Source organism: Anas acuta, chromosome 15 (assembly GCF_963932015.1).
Source record: "Anas acuta chromosome 15, bAnaAcu1.1, whole genome shotgun sequence".
Taxonomy (NCBI): Eukaryota; Metazoa; Chordata; class Aves; order Anseriformes; family Anatidae; genus Anas; species Anas acuta.
The window spans coordinates 13,792,910-13,806,646 of NC_088993.1; the positions used below are offsets into that span (position 1 = coordinate 13,792,910).

General features: G+C 42.2%; 2 protein-coding genes across 7 annotated transcripts in view; both read right to left on the minus strand.

Moving 5' to 3' along the window:
- Positions 1-1,188, minus strand: part of TTYH3 (tweety family member 3) — a 78,925-nt gene extending 77,737 nt beyond the window's left edge. For 2 of the 3 annotated variants that reach the window (XM_068700001.1, XM_068699999.1), the window contains exon 1: positions 929-1,188. In XM_068700001.1, coding sequence (XP_068556102.1) covers positions 929-1,051 — 123 coding nt within the window. In that variant the 5' untranslated portion in view covers positions 1,052-1,188. The remainder of the gene's footprint in view (positions 1-928) is intronic. The other variant, XM_068700000.1, reaches the window with a different exon arrangement.
- An 850-nt stretch (positions 1,189-2,038) lies between these two features.
- IQCE (IQ motif containing E) overlaps positions 2,039-13,737 on the minus strand; it is a 33,429-nt gene continuing 21,730 nt past the window's right edge. For 3 of the 4 annotated variants that reach the window (XM_068699403.1, XM_068699402.1, XM_068699401.1), the window contains 2 exons: positions 13,503-13,618; positions 2,039-10,801 (listed from right to left, as the gene is read on the minus strand). In XM_068699403.1, coding sequence (XP_068555504.1) covers positions 10,656-10,801; positions 13,503-13,618 — 262 coding nt within the window. In that variant the 3' untranslated portion in view covers positions 2,039-10,655. Of the gene's footprint in view, positions 10,802-13,502; positions 13,643-13,737 lie in introns of those variants that run through there. The other variant, XM_068699404.1, reaches the window with a different exon arrangement.

Genomic DNA, 13,737 nt, shown 5'->3' on the forward strand with positions numbered 1-13,737 from the left:
GCCTGCTGTAAAGGCAGCTACCCTCTGAGGTCATGGAAATCCAGCTAAGCTGCTGTGCGGTGTTACATCTGTGTGTGGCCATCTTGAACCCTGCTAAGCCATGGGAACTAAAGCGAATTGATAAATTGACACCCCAAACACTCGAGTTGGGTCAAAAGCCTGTCTTGTTTATTGGTTTAAAGAAGCTTCTTAGCATCTACCCATCGCTCTCCAGACACCTTGCTCACATTGCACTCTAGCTTCAGCCCACACAACTGTTCTTCTCTTCACAACAAAAAGCCAAAGCTCACTGCTTTGTACAGCACTGCCAACCCCTTACGCTTCTGGGATGAAGGAGAGCTGTTGAGCTGCCCCAGCCTTTCCCCTGATGTTAGCATAAGGGCTGCAGACACAGGACACTGCATGTTCCAAAAAGCAAAATGGTGTTCCCAGCCCCAGAGCCCATGGCACAGCGAGGCAGCGGAGCCACTGCAGCTCTGCTCCAAGGCGACAGCAGAGCACACAGCTGTTGGAGCACACAAATTCCCTCCGTAATCGTTTTAATTAGGTGGCTAGCCAACCAAGCACGGCACGCAGCACACAAAAAAAAATAAATAAAGAAAAATAAAAGCAGCAGCACACGAGCGCTCTGCGAGCATCGCGCTGTGCACTGATCTTCCCGTGGCTCTCCTCCTCTCCACCGGGGCCCCCCGGGCCAGGGCTGCCTGTGGGGCTCCCCTACATCCCTTTTCGGCTCTTTTTTACCTCTCCCGGAGGAATTTGGGCTCCGAGCGAGACCGGCAGGAGCTGCCCCGAGCCGGCGGGGTGGAGGAGAGGCAGCCCCCAGGCGCGCAGCCCGCAGCCCACCGCCGGCACGGCGCCCCCTCCTTCCTCCTCCTCCTCTTCCTCCCGGCCCCCCTCACCCCCAACCCCCTCAGGGGGCCCTCACCTGCTGGTACTCGGCGTCTTGCGGGCGAAAATCGGCGGAGGTGAGCTCCCAGCGCAGGCTGAGGTGCGGCAGGCGGTGCAGCAGGCTCACCCACCAGGGCGGCGAGTAGCTGACGCCCGCCATGCCTCGCCTCAGCCTCAGCCTCCCCTCACCGGCCTCTCCTCACCCCGACCCGCCGGCCATGGAGCCCTCCCCCCCCGCTCTCTTCACCCTCTCCCCGCCGGCCGGCGGCCCCTCATGGCCGGCTCCGGGCTCGCTCCCTCTTTGTTCGCCGAGGAGGCTCCACCGCCTCCGCGCCTGGCGCCGCCCGCCCGCTCCCATTGGCACCGCCGCGCTCCGCCCCGCTCCCGGCCCAGGACCGCCTATAAGAGACCCCGAAAACGACCCCAAAACGCCGAGGCCGGGAGCCCTAGGGCTGGCTGAGGAAGGGGGGAACCCCCCCAGAAGTTCCCGGCTCTGCCCGCAGCCCCTCACGGAGCCCCCGGCCCCCGCAAGCCTGGGGGGCGCTGAGGGGAACACGGGGCCCCCGCTGCTCGCTCCCTGTGTTTGTGCTTTTCCCCCCAAATCAGGGCAAGTTTTTTTGAGGTACAGCCGCGGCTAAAAGCTCTTTGTGACAGTTCCAAGCATGCCCAGTCCACGCAGACATTAGGCACTCGGCCTCCTTTAGTTTTCACCATTCTCTCTTCAGACAAAGGCTTGGCCTCTTCCAGCCGCTGACCCAAAGCCAATTACGTTGCCTCATTAGCTTCCACGGGACGTGGAGGGAGCAGGGTGGCTGGATGACCACATAAATCAGCCCTGAATTCAACACCCAGGTATGGGAGCGATAACAGTTGCTTCCTGCACAACACAACAGGGTTGTGCACAACACAGCAGTGCCGGCGTTGTGCTCTCCCCAGAGCCCTTCAGACATTACGGCTTTCCCAAGGACTACACACCAACCAGACGAGAAAGTATGTTCGTATATTTTCCAAACAGAACAGAACTATTCGCAGTATTAAAGTTAAAAAATACGTGCACACCCTCTTGGGGGGATGTGTCAGAAACGAGTAAGTACATAAACACTCTGGATAACCTGAGGAGAGCTTTGTAAAACAACAAAAAAAAAAGTAACAGTAAGCAGCAGCAATCACAAATTCATTTGCTTTGTTACAAAGATTGCATTGTTCCTATTATGACGGAAAGGTATAAAAATATTTGTTTTCTTTTACAAGGAAATGATCCAATATTTTCGTTCTTGCTGTAAGTACGTGCTGCAGCCCAGCTCTCTCCACATGGTTATGTGAACCACACTTTCCCCGTCACAGCTCTGAGGCAGCGCAATTCACCTGCAGATTTGAAAATCTGAAAACAATGTATTGTAAATACCACTTCACGCAACTTGGATTTGAAAAGTGGAAAAAGCCTCCTAACAGACTTCAAGCAAACATCTCACATATCAACGTTTGAGAAACTCTCATCTAAAGTATCCCTATTAGAACAAGAAACTTTTATGACCCAGGAAAAAATACAAAATACTGGAGTGCTGTGCATCCCATTTGTAAGAAATAAATGATAAAAGAAAAAAAAAAAAAAGGATAATACTAACTGCTTTTTTTTCTCCTAACTGGTGGCAGGTCAGTAAAGATTATAGAGATGCCTCTTTTGCAAGTACAATTTTATTACATTCCCTAGATGCAGCTAGGAGTTTACACTCTACACTGTTCTTACAGATGCATTTTATAAATAAGGACACCAAAAAGCTAAAAGGTGCTATTTAATATATAAGGATAAAATAAACATACTTCTGCTGATGTTCTGAACTATAACATCAACTTTAATAGTTTTTGACTAGGACAAGATTTTCATATGAGTTTTATCAACATTGCTAAAACGAAATCTTATCGTTCACAAATAGCACTAAGACACACGTCAGAGTTCACAGCCACGCAGTATGTGCACAAGTACAAGATATACAAGGGTATGAGATAGAAGACCTCAACTCCCTCCAGCCTTCTGCAAGAAGAGTTCTCACTTCTTCGCAGAAGGACAGGAGATCAGCAGCCAATTTTATTTTGTTCCCTTTTTTCCCCCCTCCTTTTTCACCGTGCCAACAAGGATGGGGAATAAATTACTTTAAAGCCCAATGATCTAACATATTTCACCTCCAGTTCAAACAACTCTAACACAAGGAGCTGGGAGACCTCACTCCGAGCAAGGGCTCTCTCCGCGTAAACCACTTACGCCACAGAGTTTATGCAATTCGGCACTAAAACACTCAGGGCTGGAATCTGTCCTACAGATGTTACTGCTGCCACAGGCCTCTGGATAGAAAAACCCCACCAGGCTGCAAGCCCAAGTACCTTTGTCAGCAATATGATGGACATGGAATAGAAGCAGATGCAGCAGCCACTCAACACGGAGATCTCAGTTGACAGCACTGATATAAATCAAACAGAACAAAATGTTTTGGAACAAATCACAGGAAAAGCTGGATACTATTAAATGGGGGTGTAAGCACCAGCCCATCAGCACAGCAGTCTGAGGCGCCGTATGGGGGCGGGGTAAATGGGAAAGGGACCAGGCTTTGCAGCGCTCGTGTGCATGCCTCTCTCACGGTCATTTGCTGCAGAGACAACTGGATTAAATTATAGTAGAATGAGGATTTGGGATTAGAGAGAAACAGAGGCATCAACAGTTTTAATTTCTCCCCCACTATTATTTATAATGATATGGGAAAATAAGAAAAAGAAGAAAACAAGTTCAGCAAAGTAGGAATGAGACAATCCATGGGATCTAGCTCTAGCCATACTTTCATGGTAGAAAGGGCGCTTCATACTATTGTACCACATCAGGAAGCAGTGTTTGCATTTCTTAGATGTCTAGCATCTCTCACTCAGTCCTGTTCAGGTAATTCTCGATTACATGACAACAAAACAGCTATCAAGGCTTTCATGTTTAGATTACAGCTGCCTTTTCCCCTCCCCACACAAATAGGTGCTCTCTGTTTTGCCAAAGCAAAATGAACAAACAAGCCACTGCTGTTGAGATCCCAGGAATAAAAGCTAACACTAAATCACCCTTGCATAGAAAGCAGTTCTACAATCAACCAAAACAAACTGCAAATGTCAGCTTGCTAGATGGCAATCCTGCTGAAAAGTAACCCTAAGAGCCACATTAGCATTCGCTAACTTGCTTTGACAGTGGCTTTGCTAGAGAATCACTGGACAAAATATGCAAATGAGGTGCTCAAAATTAAAGAAAATGAACATGGAAAGAATAGTTTAAACCTCCAAAATTAAGGCAACCACTGCTGACCCCTCTCCCCTTGAGGCCATCAGGCAGTCTGAGAAAACATTACTAGCAAATCTATCTTTTTCCATGCTTCAGAAGCTTCCCTCTGACTTCAGACACTCCTACTTGTGCAATGAGAGCACGTTTTGTAACAGTAATCCCAAACCCCTGGCTCTTTTTATTCACTATGAGATGAAATAATTCAGATTTTAATATACCGTGAAGCGAGGAGTCTTCCCCTGACTGTCAGACCTAATATGTGTTATGAAAGGTTTTAACCAACAATGCAGATTTAAAAAAAAAGTTTGAATTTCAAGTGCCAGCAGATGGATGAGTTACCCTCTCGAGACTAGGGGCTAAATTACGGGCAGTCAGAGGGAGGTCAGCGAGACAAACGTGTCTGAGCACTCAGCTGCTACTGTTAAACACCACCTCAGCCCTGCTTGCCTCTGCTGCTCCGTAAGCTCTGCCCTTACATCAAGTCATGCTTCCTTCCCACTGAGCTAGACTGTGCCTCGATCAAGATTACCCTTCCTCCCTTCCCAGGGCTTCCTCTGTATTTTTTCTATGGAAAGTCAAAGGAAATAAAGCCAGGGCTGCTCTGCAGCCCCCCTCAGATTTCACTGCCCCCTTGACAGCTCAGTCCACAGCCTTCGCTCTTCCCAGCAAAGCCACGCTGCCAGGGCTCTTCCCAGCTGAGTTCTCCTCCCCTCTTGAGGTATTTCCCCAGAGTGGAGAAGGGAATGTACATTTGGATCTTCATTACTTTCCTCTGAAGTCCTCCTAGGGACTTTTGGGTTTAAACAAAGAATAGCCACAACCAGAGCCAACATAAAAAGCTTTAAGCAAACTCAAAGAAATCGTATGAAAAGGTTAATTCTGTCATTTCCAGTCCTGAGGCAATACTCCCTTTCTCTCATGTTCTACTGGCCTTTTTATAGTTTGTGAGATTGAGGGAAATGGGTGGAAGATGTGGAAATCCTATTGCACCTGCCCGCTCCTTTCCTTTCCCCAGAGAGCTACACACAGAACATTCTATTATTTAGTTAATTGCAAAGAAACAATTACAAAGGAACTTGGCAAATTCTCTCTAATCACAGTGAGACCCAGTGCAGTTTGGTAAGTTCAGCAAATTAGCAAGTAAGTGAATATAAAAAAGAAAGAATAACACAGCTCAAATTGCACTTTGTTTTGTCAGTCAGTTTCTGTTTAATTATTTAAGATATTTCTTCATAACATTCTAGTACATTTTGTATAATAATGAAGGTTTACTAGCATAGAAATGCCATACCTGGCTATTAAGTATCTGCCAAGAGGAGGAAGAAACTGACAAGTCCATGTAAATTACAGAGAGCCTGTTTAGGAAATATTTCCAGGTTAGATAAATAGGCTTTGCCATAATTTGTGTGAGATATAAATAAGGATCATTGCTAGATAACGACAACGCTAAACTAATGTTTGTACAGGACGTTAGAACTTGAATTGCAAGCATTCATGGTCAATCCTCCAGTTTATTTAATGCTATTCTAATTCTCTATGCAGACAACTAGAGGCCATTTAAGCAGGTTTTTTTTTTTTTTTTTTTTTTTTTTTTTTTTTTTACAGCTGCACTGTAATCAAGTGGCAGATCTTACAGTATATTATTTCTAAACTTATATTACAGGAAAGACTTGCAAGCTCCACTGCATTACTGAAACAGAAGATCATTCTGCAGAACTGATAAACCAAGGTGGGGCAGAAGAGCAAGACTCAGGTGTGGTATGATCTGGCTGATAGGAAGAGAGATAATACAGCCCCTTACAACAGGCACGATGTCCCTCCTGGTTCTTTTCAGATCATTTTGGGCATCAAGTTTTTATGACACATCTGTTCATACTATCAAGAATAGAAGCCCTAAAGGGGCTTATGTGACACCCAGTGTGAAGTGTCTTCTGAGGCACACTGGCAAGAAATCTACCAACTAGTAGGGGAGCTGTTACAATCTGAGCAACATCTTGAGGGAGGAAGTTTTGTTTATACAGAGCCCCAGTGCGGGGAACAACATGAACACTTTCCTGGAGATCAGAACAGATGTAGAATACATATGCTCTCAGAGTTTAAAAAAGTCATTAGGACAGCCAGACAGTGGAAAGGGCAAGAGGAGCAGGGTACAACTTAATCAGTGGAATACAACAGAGTTTAGTTAACAAGAACATAGCAACACTTGCTGTTCAAGGCTATTCCTTCAAGCACAGTGAGGACAGAATGAATGCTAAAGGCCACATGTAAGCAACAGCCAATGCGCCTTATGCACATCTGTTTGCCCTCCACTCCCCCTGGCAGATTAATTGGAACAATCATCACAGGTTTTTTTAATTATTTTATTACTCACATTTCACTGGTTTAATAACTGGTTGCTATGACTGTTACAACCAGCAAGCAAGCAGCACAATAGACATAAATGAAACTTGCTGTACTCTGCACAAAGCCACACATATTTGAGGCAATAGTATGGCTTTTAGTTTTAGAAACACGTGACAGATTTCCTCTCGAATCAAGTACCAGAAACCAAGACTGAAAGCAAGAGCCCATCACTGCTGGCAATTGCACTAGGATTTGGTCAAGAGCATTGTTCACCCTACCGATGGGAGGACTTTAAACTTATATTAAGAGGAAATTCACACCCTACGTGTTTAAGAGTTAACTTTTTACCAGCCTCATTACCTGTCTTGCAGAATGGAGGAAACTGGACTTACTCAGGACTGGCTCAGCAAAACAGCCTGAGGTAAAAGGTCAGCCTAGGTGCAAAGTGAAAACACAGGAACAAGCAGCAGAGGCTGGAGTAGCAATACAAGCACAGCAACTGCAGCAGGAATGCATGAACAATTAATTTACAAGCTTGAACTTAATTTGAAAGTTCAATAGTCAGGAGAAAATACACTGCAATTATTTCAACATTTTAAAAATCCCAAAGTAACTTACATACAAGATTTGCACAGTTCTAATTATTAAAATGATCATAAAAATCAATGGCTTTCTTATATATACACCAAAATTGATACTACTCCATTACAACTGCATAAAAAGTTGCCTGTGTAGGGATTATTTGTATAGCTACGTAGGAAACGTTATATTTTTCAGGTCTTGATGGTGCAATAAAAATTTACAGGCATAGGCACTTAAGGACAGAAAGAGATCAAGAGAGATCACATCCCATAAAAGTCAGATCTCTATATTCACATGATTCCTAACTAAACAGTAGGTAAACAGCAAACGTTTTCAAGTAGGCAGCATTATCCCATATAGAACTTGTGTATCAGCAGGATGGAAAGTGTGCTATTAGGTAGCTTACAGCGGAATTTCATTTTAATTCAGGACCTTGATGGCCCTACAAGGTTACCAGTACCTTGTACAGAAAACATTTTTTGTTTGTTTGTTTTAAAATGAAGCTGAGTGTTTTTATAGGGCCTATATCCTGGCTGGTTTCAGCCACACAGATTTTTACTGTCCTCAGCTTTCCGTTGAGTCAAAGAAAAGAAAAATGCCATTTCCTCTGAAATTAATTTTTTCTTCCTTCATTGCTCCGTACCTCTCCCCAGATTTACAACGGCTGGCATTCAGACAGCCACAGAATGAAACCTACAGTGTCAATTAATACTCCTTTCAACACATTCCATTACAGCATATAATGAAAAAACATTAAAGGCTATTAATGCTGCAGAGGTTTCTCTTTCTAGTGTACTAAACCAAACTTTCTATATCCTGTGAGCATATAGTTATCTTTCAAACAAAGTTATGTGTTTGAAGCCTGCCCAATTAGGTATCAGATTTATTTGTTTTTAATGGTTGTCAGATTGAATTGAATTTAGGAAGCTCTAAAGACATTTTCATTAACCTCAGAAGGCGTTTGCTCCTTTTCACCCTTCTGTCTGTCTATGACTTTGGGTCACACCAAGCAACTCTCTCTCTTTTATTCTGGAACTCAGCTACTCTGCTGCTAGTTGTATGCCCAGTTAAAACAGAAGTCTTTCTACTCTGTATCTTCTTGATACTTTCATATCTGTTCTTTGTTATGGTACAGTAAAGTAAATGTCATCTTCATCATATTTTCTGTCCAAGTATTTCCCTAAAGGGTAACAGTTAGGTAGGTATTTTGTATCAGTCTTGGTCCTGACGTACACTACATACTTTCTCCTTGATGTGTCAGAGTCCTCAGCTCTAGTTACTCTCTCTGGAGGTATCCATGACATAGTCACAGTTACAGACTTGAAATATTATACATAAGCAACTCAATACAGCTCTGCTTCTATTTAGCAAAATTACTCTTTTATAACCTGACTTTCAGAAAAAGAGGGAAACAGTCTAAGCTTCTACTGAGAGGATTTTATCCCTTTTATTTTATATATATTTATCCTTGCTGCAGATGACAGTCATGTGACCAAACTACCAGCAGGAAAAATTTACCCAACACAAGTATAAATGACATTCTTCAGACTGCTTTGGGTATGGAGAGCTCCCAAAACTGCCTTTGGAAAAAGCAAAGGCAGCATTTCCACTGATGGGATTAAATGAAATCAGCTGCATTGTGCTGCAGCCATCCAGTTTCCTTTGGCTGCAAGTATTGGCATGAACTATGATAAGCTCAGATAGTGCTTCATTGAAATCAGAGAACTGAGACAGCTCTGGCTTATTAGTATTCTGCAAAACAGCGGTGACTGATTTTTAATTTAAAAAAAAGAAGAGGGAAAAGGTGATAAAAATCTTCTATTTAAAAGCATGCTTTCTGTTTACAGGTGACTTTATTATTCCTTGATGACAAAGAACCATTAGAGTCTCTAAAAAAACTTTGCTGTTTGCAAAATGAAATTCTACTTCCAGTAAATATCACATGATTTACCCAGTTCACCTTTCATACAAAGGCATTTTCATGCCTTTGAAGGTACTGGAACAATAGTCTGGACTAAAAGCTCCTCCTTCCAGCAAGAAGAGGTACAGTTTGTGTAAAAGATTTGGAAAGACTCCTCTGATCATATTGTCCACAGTCCATTATGTCACTGGTCCTTTCATGGAGCCTGCTAAAGACATTGTCAAATAGTGTTTGTTCTGGATGTAGTCTCATTATCTATTATAAGCCAACCTTCTGCTTCTGTTCAAGCTACATGGGTCTGAATATGTTGCTCATCCCAATCTACATCCCTCAGAACAGAGTGGGTAGTGCTCAGGCTTTCCAGCAGTAAGCCTCATAGCTCTACCTGATGACAGAAGATGGCTGTCCCTTGTGACCCCTCTCCCAGCCTGTAACTGGTCTCACGGTGCACTTGCAGCATATACTGCTGATGTGCACGCATACAAATGCAGTGCTGAGAAGAGAGATCAACAGCAGAGCAAAATTGGACTTAAAATCTCTTAGTACTCAACATATGAGCAATCTAGTTAGTCAAAGTTTCAGTCAAGTAATGTAAGCTAAAACAGAACATAAAGCAACATATGCACACTGGAACAGGCTCCCCAGGGAAGTGGTCACTGCACCGAGCCTGACTGAATTTAAGAAGAGATTGGACTGTGCACTTAGTCACATGGTCTGAACTTTTGGGTAGACCTGTGCGGTGTCAAGAGTTGGACTTGATGATCCTTAAGGGTCCCTTCCAACTCAGGATATTCTGTGATTCTATGATTCTATATCTTCTCTGTCAAATGTTTGCACTTCTTAGAGATGACCCTGCATACTCCACTCCACTCACTGATACGTGAGCAGAAAAAGCAGTCACAAGGGCATCCTTCATAGAACACTCCTGCTATTACACCCTTCTCTGACAAATATAAAAAAAAGTGATTACATGATTAGACATTTCAAATACAAAAGTGCTATACATATTATAGCTAGCACGTTTGGAAAAAGCAATAAATAAAGGAAACCATGCAGCCACAGTAGGCCTAGAGTAGCCCTATGACACAGAATTGATTTCCTTGAAGCCTTTATTGGTCTGCATAGACTTTAAATGTTTAGTGTAAAAAGAAAAAAAACACCATATTACAATATGACACTATAAAAATTTTAAATAGAGAGGACCTTGTAGCACATACAAGCTGTTCCCCTTCACATACACAAGCTGAAAAACGGAGCCAAGTTATTTTTCACTTTCTGATTAAACAAAGTATTTCAGCCAACCTGAAACAAGACTTTGTTTGACATGAAATATTTTAAGTCTCTATTGCTTTCATTTAAAATTGATATTTGAATCTGTGAGAGAAAACATTGTTTTGTTTTAGTCTTTTTTAAAATTCAAACTCTCCATACCAGAAGGATAAGCATAATGGACAGTCAGAGGCTTTTAGCCATGTAGTCAGACATATCAAACAATTATTCATTTACATCTGAAATAATGACAACTGCAGGCTAATACTCCTCCTTTTCCTCTTTGCTATGCTTTACCTTCGTAGAAATATTTTTGTTTGTGAATCAAATAATTCAAGATCATCGGGGCCCGTTACAAAAGTGGGTGGAGTTCTTCTTCATCCGTAACAATGGAGAAACGATGACAATATCATCTGAATCATCTGAGTGAGCTTCATCCACAGACAGAGAGAGAGTGGGCTGTGATTGCTTCTCAGAAGACCTGGCTGAAATAACTGCAAAAGGAAACAAGGGCATCAATAAACAACGCTGATAAAAACAAGCCCTTGTGGGAAGCGTAATGTTCTCTGAGCCATCAAGTTTCCAGAATTGCTTACAGTTATGAATAGCTCTCATCTATCTTTTTCCGCTTGCAACTATTACCCTTTCCTCTTTAACGAAAGAACATGCATACCAAGTGGTAAGTTGACATCCTGACCACGCATGATTTGTCTTATTGTCTTTTAATCTTTGCAAGTGGTTACACGTCAAAAAGTGAAGCAATTTGATACTGAAACTATCTCAGGCCATAAAAATAAATATTTATTAGAAGGCCAGAAAAGGAAAAGTTGACCCAAGCAAGCTTAAGCAGGAAGGTCATAATGAAAAGTTCAGTCAAGTATAGATAGAGAAAAGGGAAAACAGTGAGAAATAAGATGAAAGCTGTGAGTGACAATGTCTTTCATTCTTATATCTATAAAATACCACAAATATTGTTCACATGCTGTACTGCCTTAAAGACAGTGAGTTCTATTGGTTCTATGCAACTCAATTCCAATTTGAAGAAATGTTTATGGAATAAACAGAATCCTAATGATTCCAGTAAGAACTGGAAAATCAGAGGGAGAAGTCAGATACATGAGGCCCCTTACATCTGATGAGCAGGAACAGCGGCTTCTATCCCCTCTACAAGAGATCTGTGAACTTAATGATTACAGCTATTAATACCTGCTAGGACAATATCTTCTCCTCAACTTCACCTATTTTTCAGCTTCAAATATCAGTTCTCTGAAAAAGACTATCTCCCAGACAAAAGGAAAATAAATCAAGATGACCTGCAGTACAAAAAGTAAACACACTTGAGGCCATATGCTGAGAGTTTGACACTGGAATAGAAAAGACAACAGAGGGCACACAGAAAATCTTACTTGGGAAGAACAAACATGCCATGGGCTTCATAATGAAATGAGAGGTTTCTGACAAAGAAAAAACCTGCTGGTATGGAAGAGGCATACAGAGCAACTGTAATGTGGAATAAAGAAAGCACAACAAGCCCAGAAATAGAAAAAGGGTGACAGACAGAGTCTGTGAATGAAAACAAGGAATGCAGGAGACTGTTACATTGACCTCAACCTACAGAAGAAAAGAAACATTACTTTCTAGTTAAGTGAAATTCTTCTCTGCATCAGTTCTTCCAGAATTTCTTCACTCATCATTTTATTGTCATCATCACCTACAATCACCTTTGGAGACTTCACAGGTAGGTAGTGACAGTGCCCTCCCTATCAGTACTATTCTAATGGTCAGACTACTGCACCTACCAGACTAGCCTCATTTTACAGCACTTTCTCTAGGTCTTAGAAATACTTCTTCAGACGCACAAAGCTTTTTTTTTTTAAGTCTATTTTTTTCATTTAAAAAAATTTTTTTCTCTTTGGGCAGAATTTCACAATTGATTTACTCTGAGTTTAGACTGAGTGTACCAACAAAGACTACTGCAGTAGAGCCCAAGCGAAACAGGAAGCTGCCAGGATTCTTTTCTGGATACTGTTACCAGACATAACTAAAAGTTACTCTGTAACATCTTCAGAAGCAAGTCTTAGGGACTCCTTCACAAAGTAGTAGAAGGTGCTTCTGAATATGGAATACAATGAACTTTCTTACAAACATTCTCCTTCACTGAAGGGTAATCTCTGTATTTGCAGCCCTTGTAAATCTGGCTTATTCCCCATCTCATATCTTAGAGGAACAGCCTGAGCTGCTTACGGCATGCTCTGTTTCTGCACAAGTCTGCAGGGACTGTCAGCTTTTCACTGACAACAACAAACTAATGTTTTTCAGGTCACCCTCAAAGTTGCTTTTTCTCCAACTGGTCCACAAAACCTAAAATATCCTGCTCAGGATATTTTTATTTTATTATTTTATTTACCAGCTTTCTTTAGCTTGTTTTTAACTCCTTTGAAGCTGCATGTCTAAGCTTGTATTATCTACATCATTGTTTTGCTTTTCCTGCTCAGTACTTCTAACATCCTCTTAGAAGCCTCTTTGGCTTTAACTCCATTTTCTCAGAAGCAGCAAGCAAAATTCAAGAAGGAAAAACTGAATATCAGCCATAAAAGACAAAGACATTTTCCCAGTTTATACCACAGCAGTGCTAGCTGGCAGGGCTACCTACAACTCCAATTTTCCCCTTAATACAGCAACTAAGGACTGATGAAAAACATGACTAAATACAAATGACTGACTAGAATGGTTCATTTTTACCAGATGTCTGTCCCCATCAGAAACTAAGTCAGCAAGGTGAAAACTCATTCAACTTATGTTGTGGGCTGCAAGCTGTAGACAACGGAAAGTACCATATTACAGCTACAGGGCAGGGGGTGGGGGATTGAAGCGGAAGTAGAAAGGCAATACAGAGGAACACCATGTTCCTTAAATAATTACTATTGACCACAGAAAGAGATCATCCAATCTGCAGTTTTGACAAACAGGCAAAGCACTGCGAGGAAGCTGGTACTGACGTTGTCAAAGACTTGATCTTTCATTTGAAAATATGCCCGTACAAGGAACATGTTATCAAATTAAAAGAGTAAATGCAGAGTGCAAGTATGCATGTAAATGCGTGCGTATGTGCAGACGCTCTGTCAAATTATGTCTGCACTTACTCAAACCCCACATACTTTTGAACACAGAAGGAAATGAGATTACCAAGAGGTGACATGATGACTGGAGGAGTTCTCTGGAGTACTGCTGAGACTGGTTTCTTCTCTGTAATGTAGACAGCAGAATCTGCTTTCTCACTTGTTGCACTGGACACAAAGGGTCTGCAAAATTACACATTGCATAGCCTATAGTACAAAACAGGAATTGCAGTTTGTCTTCAGAATGCATACAGAAAAGTTTATTGTGTTACTAGCACCAAAGAGGTAAAAGTGCATCTTTT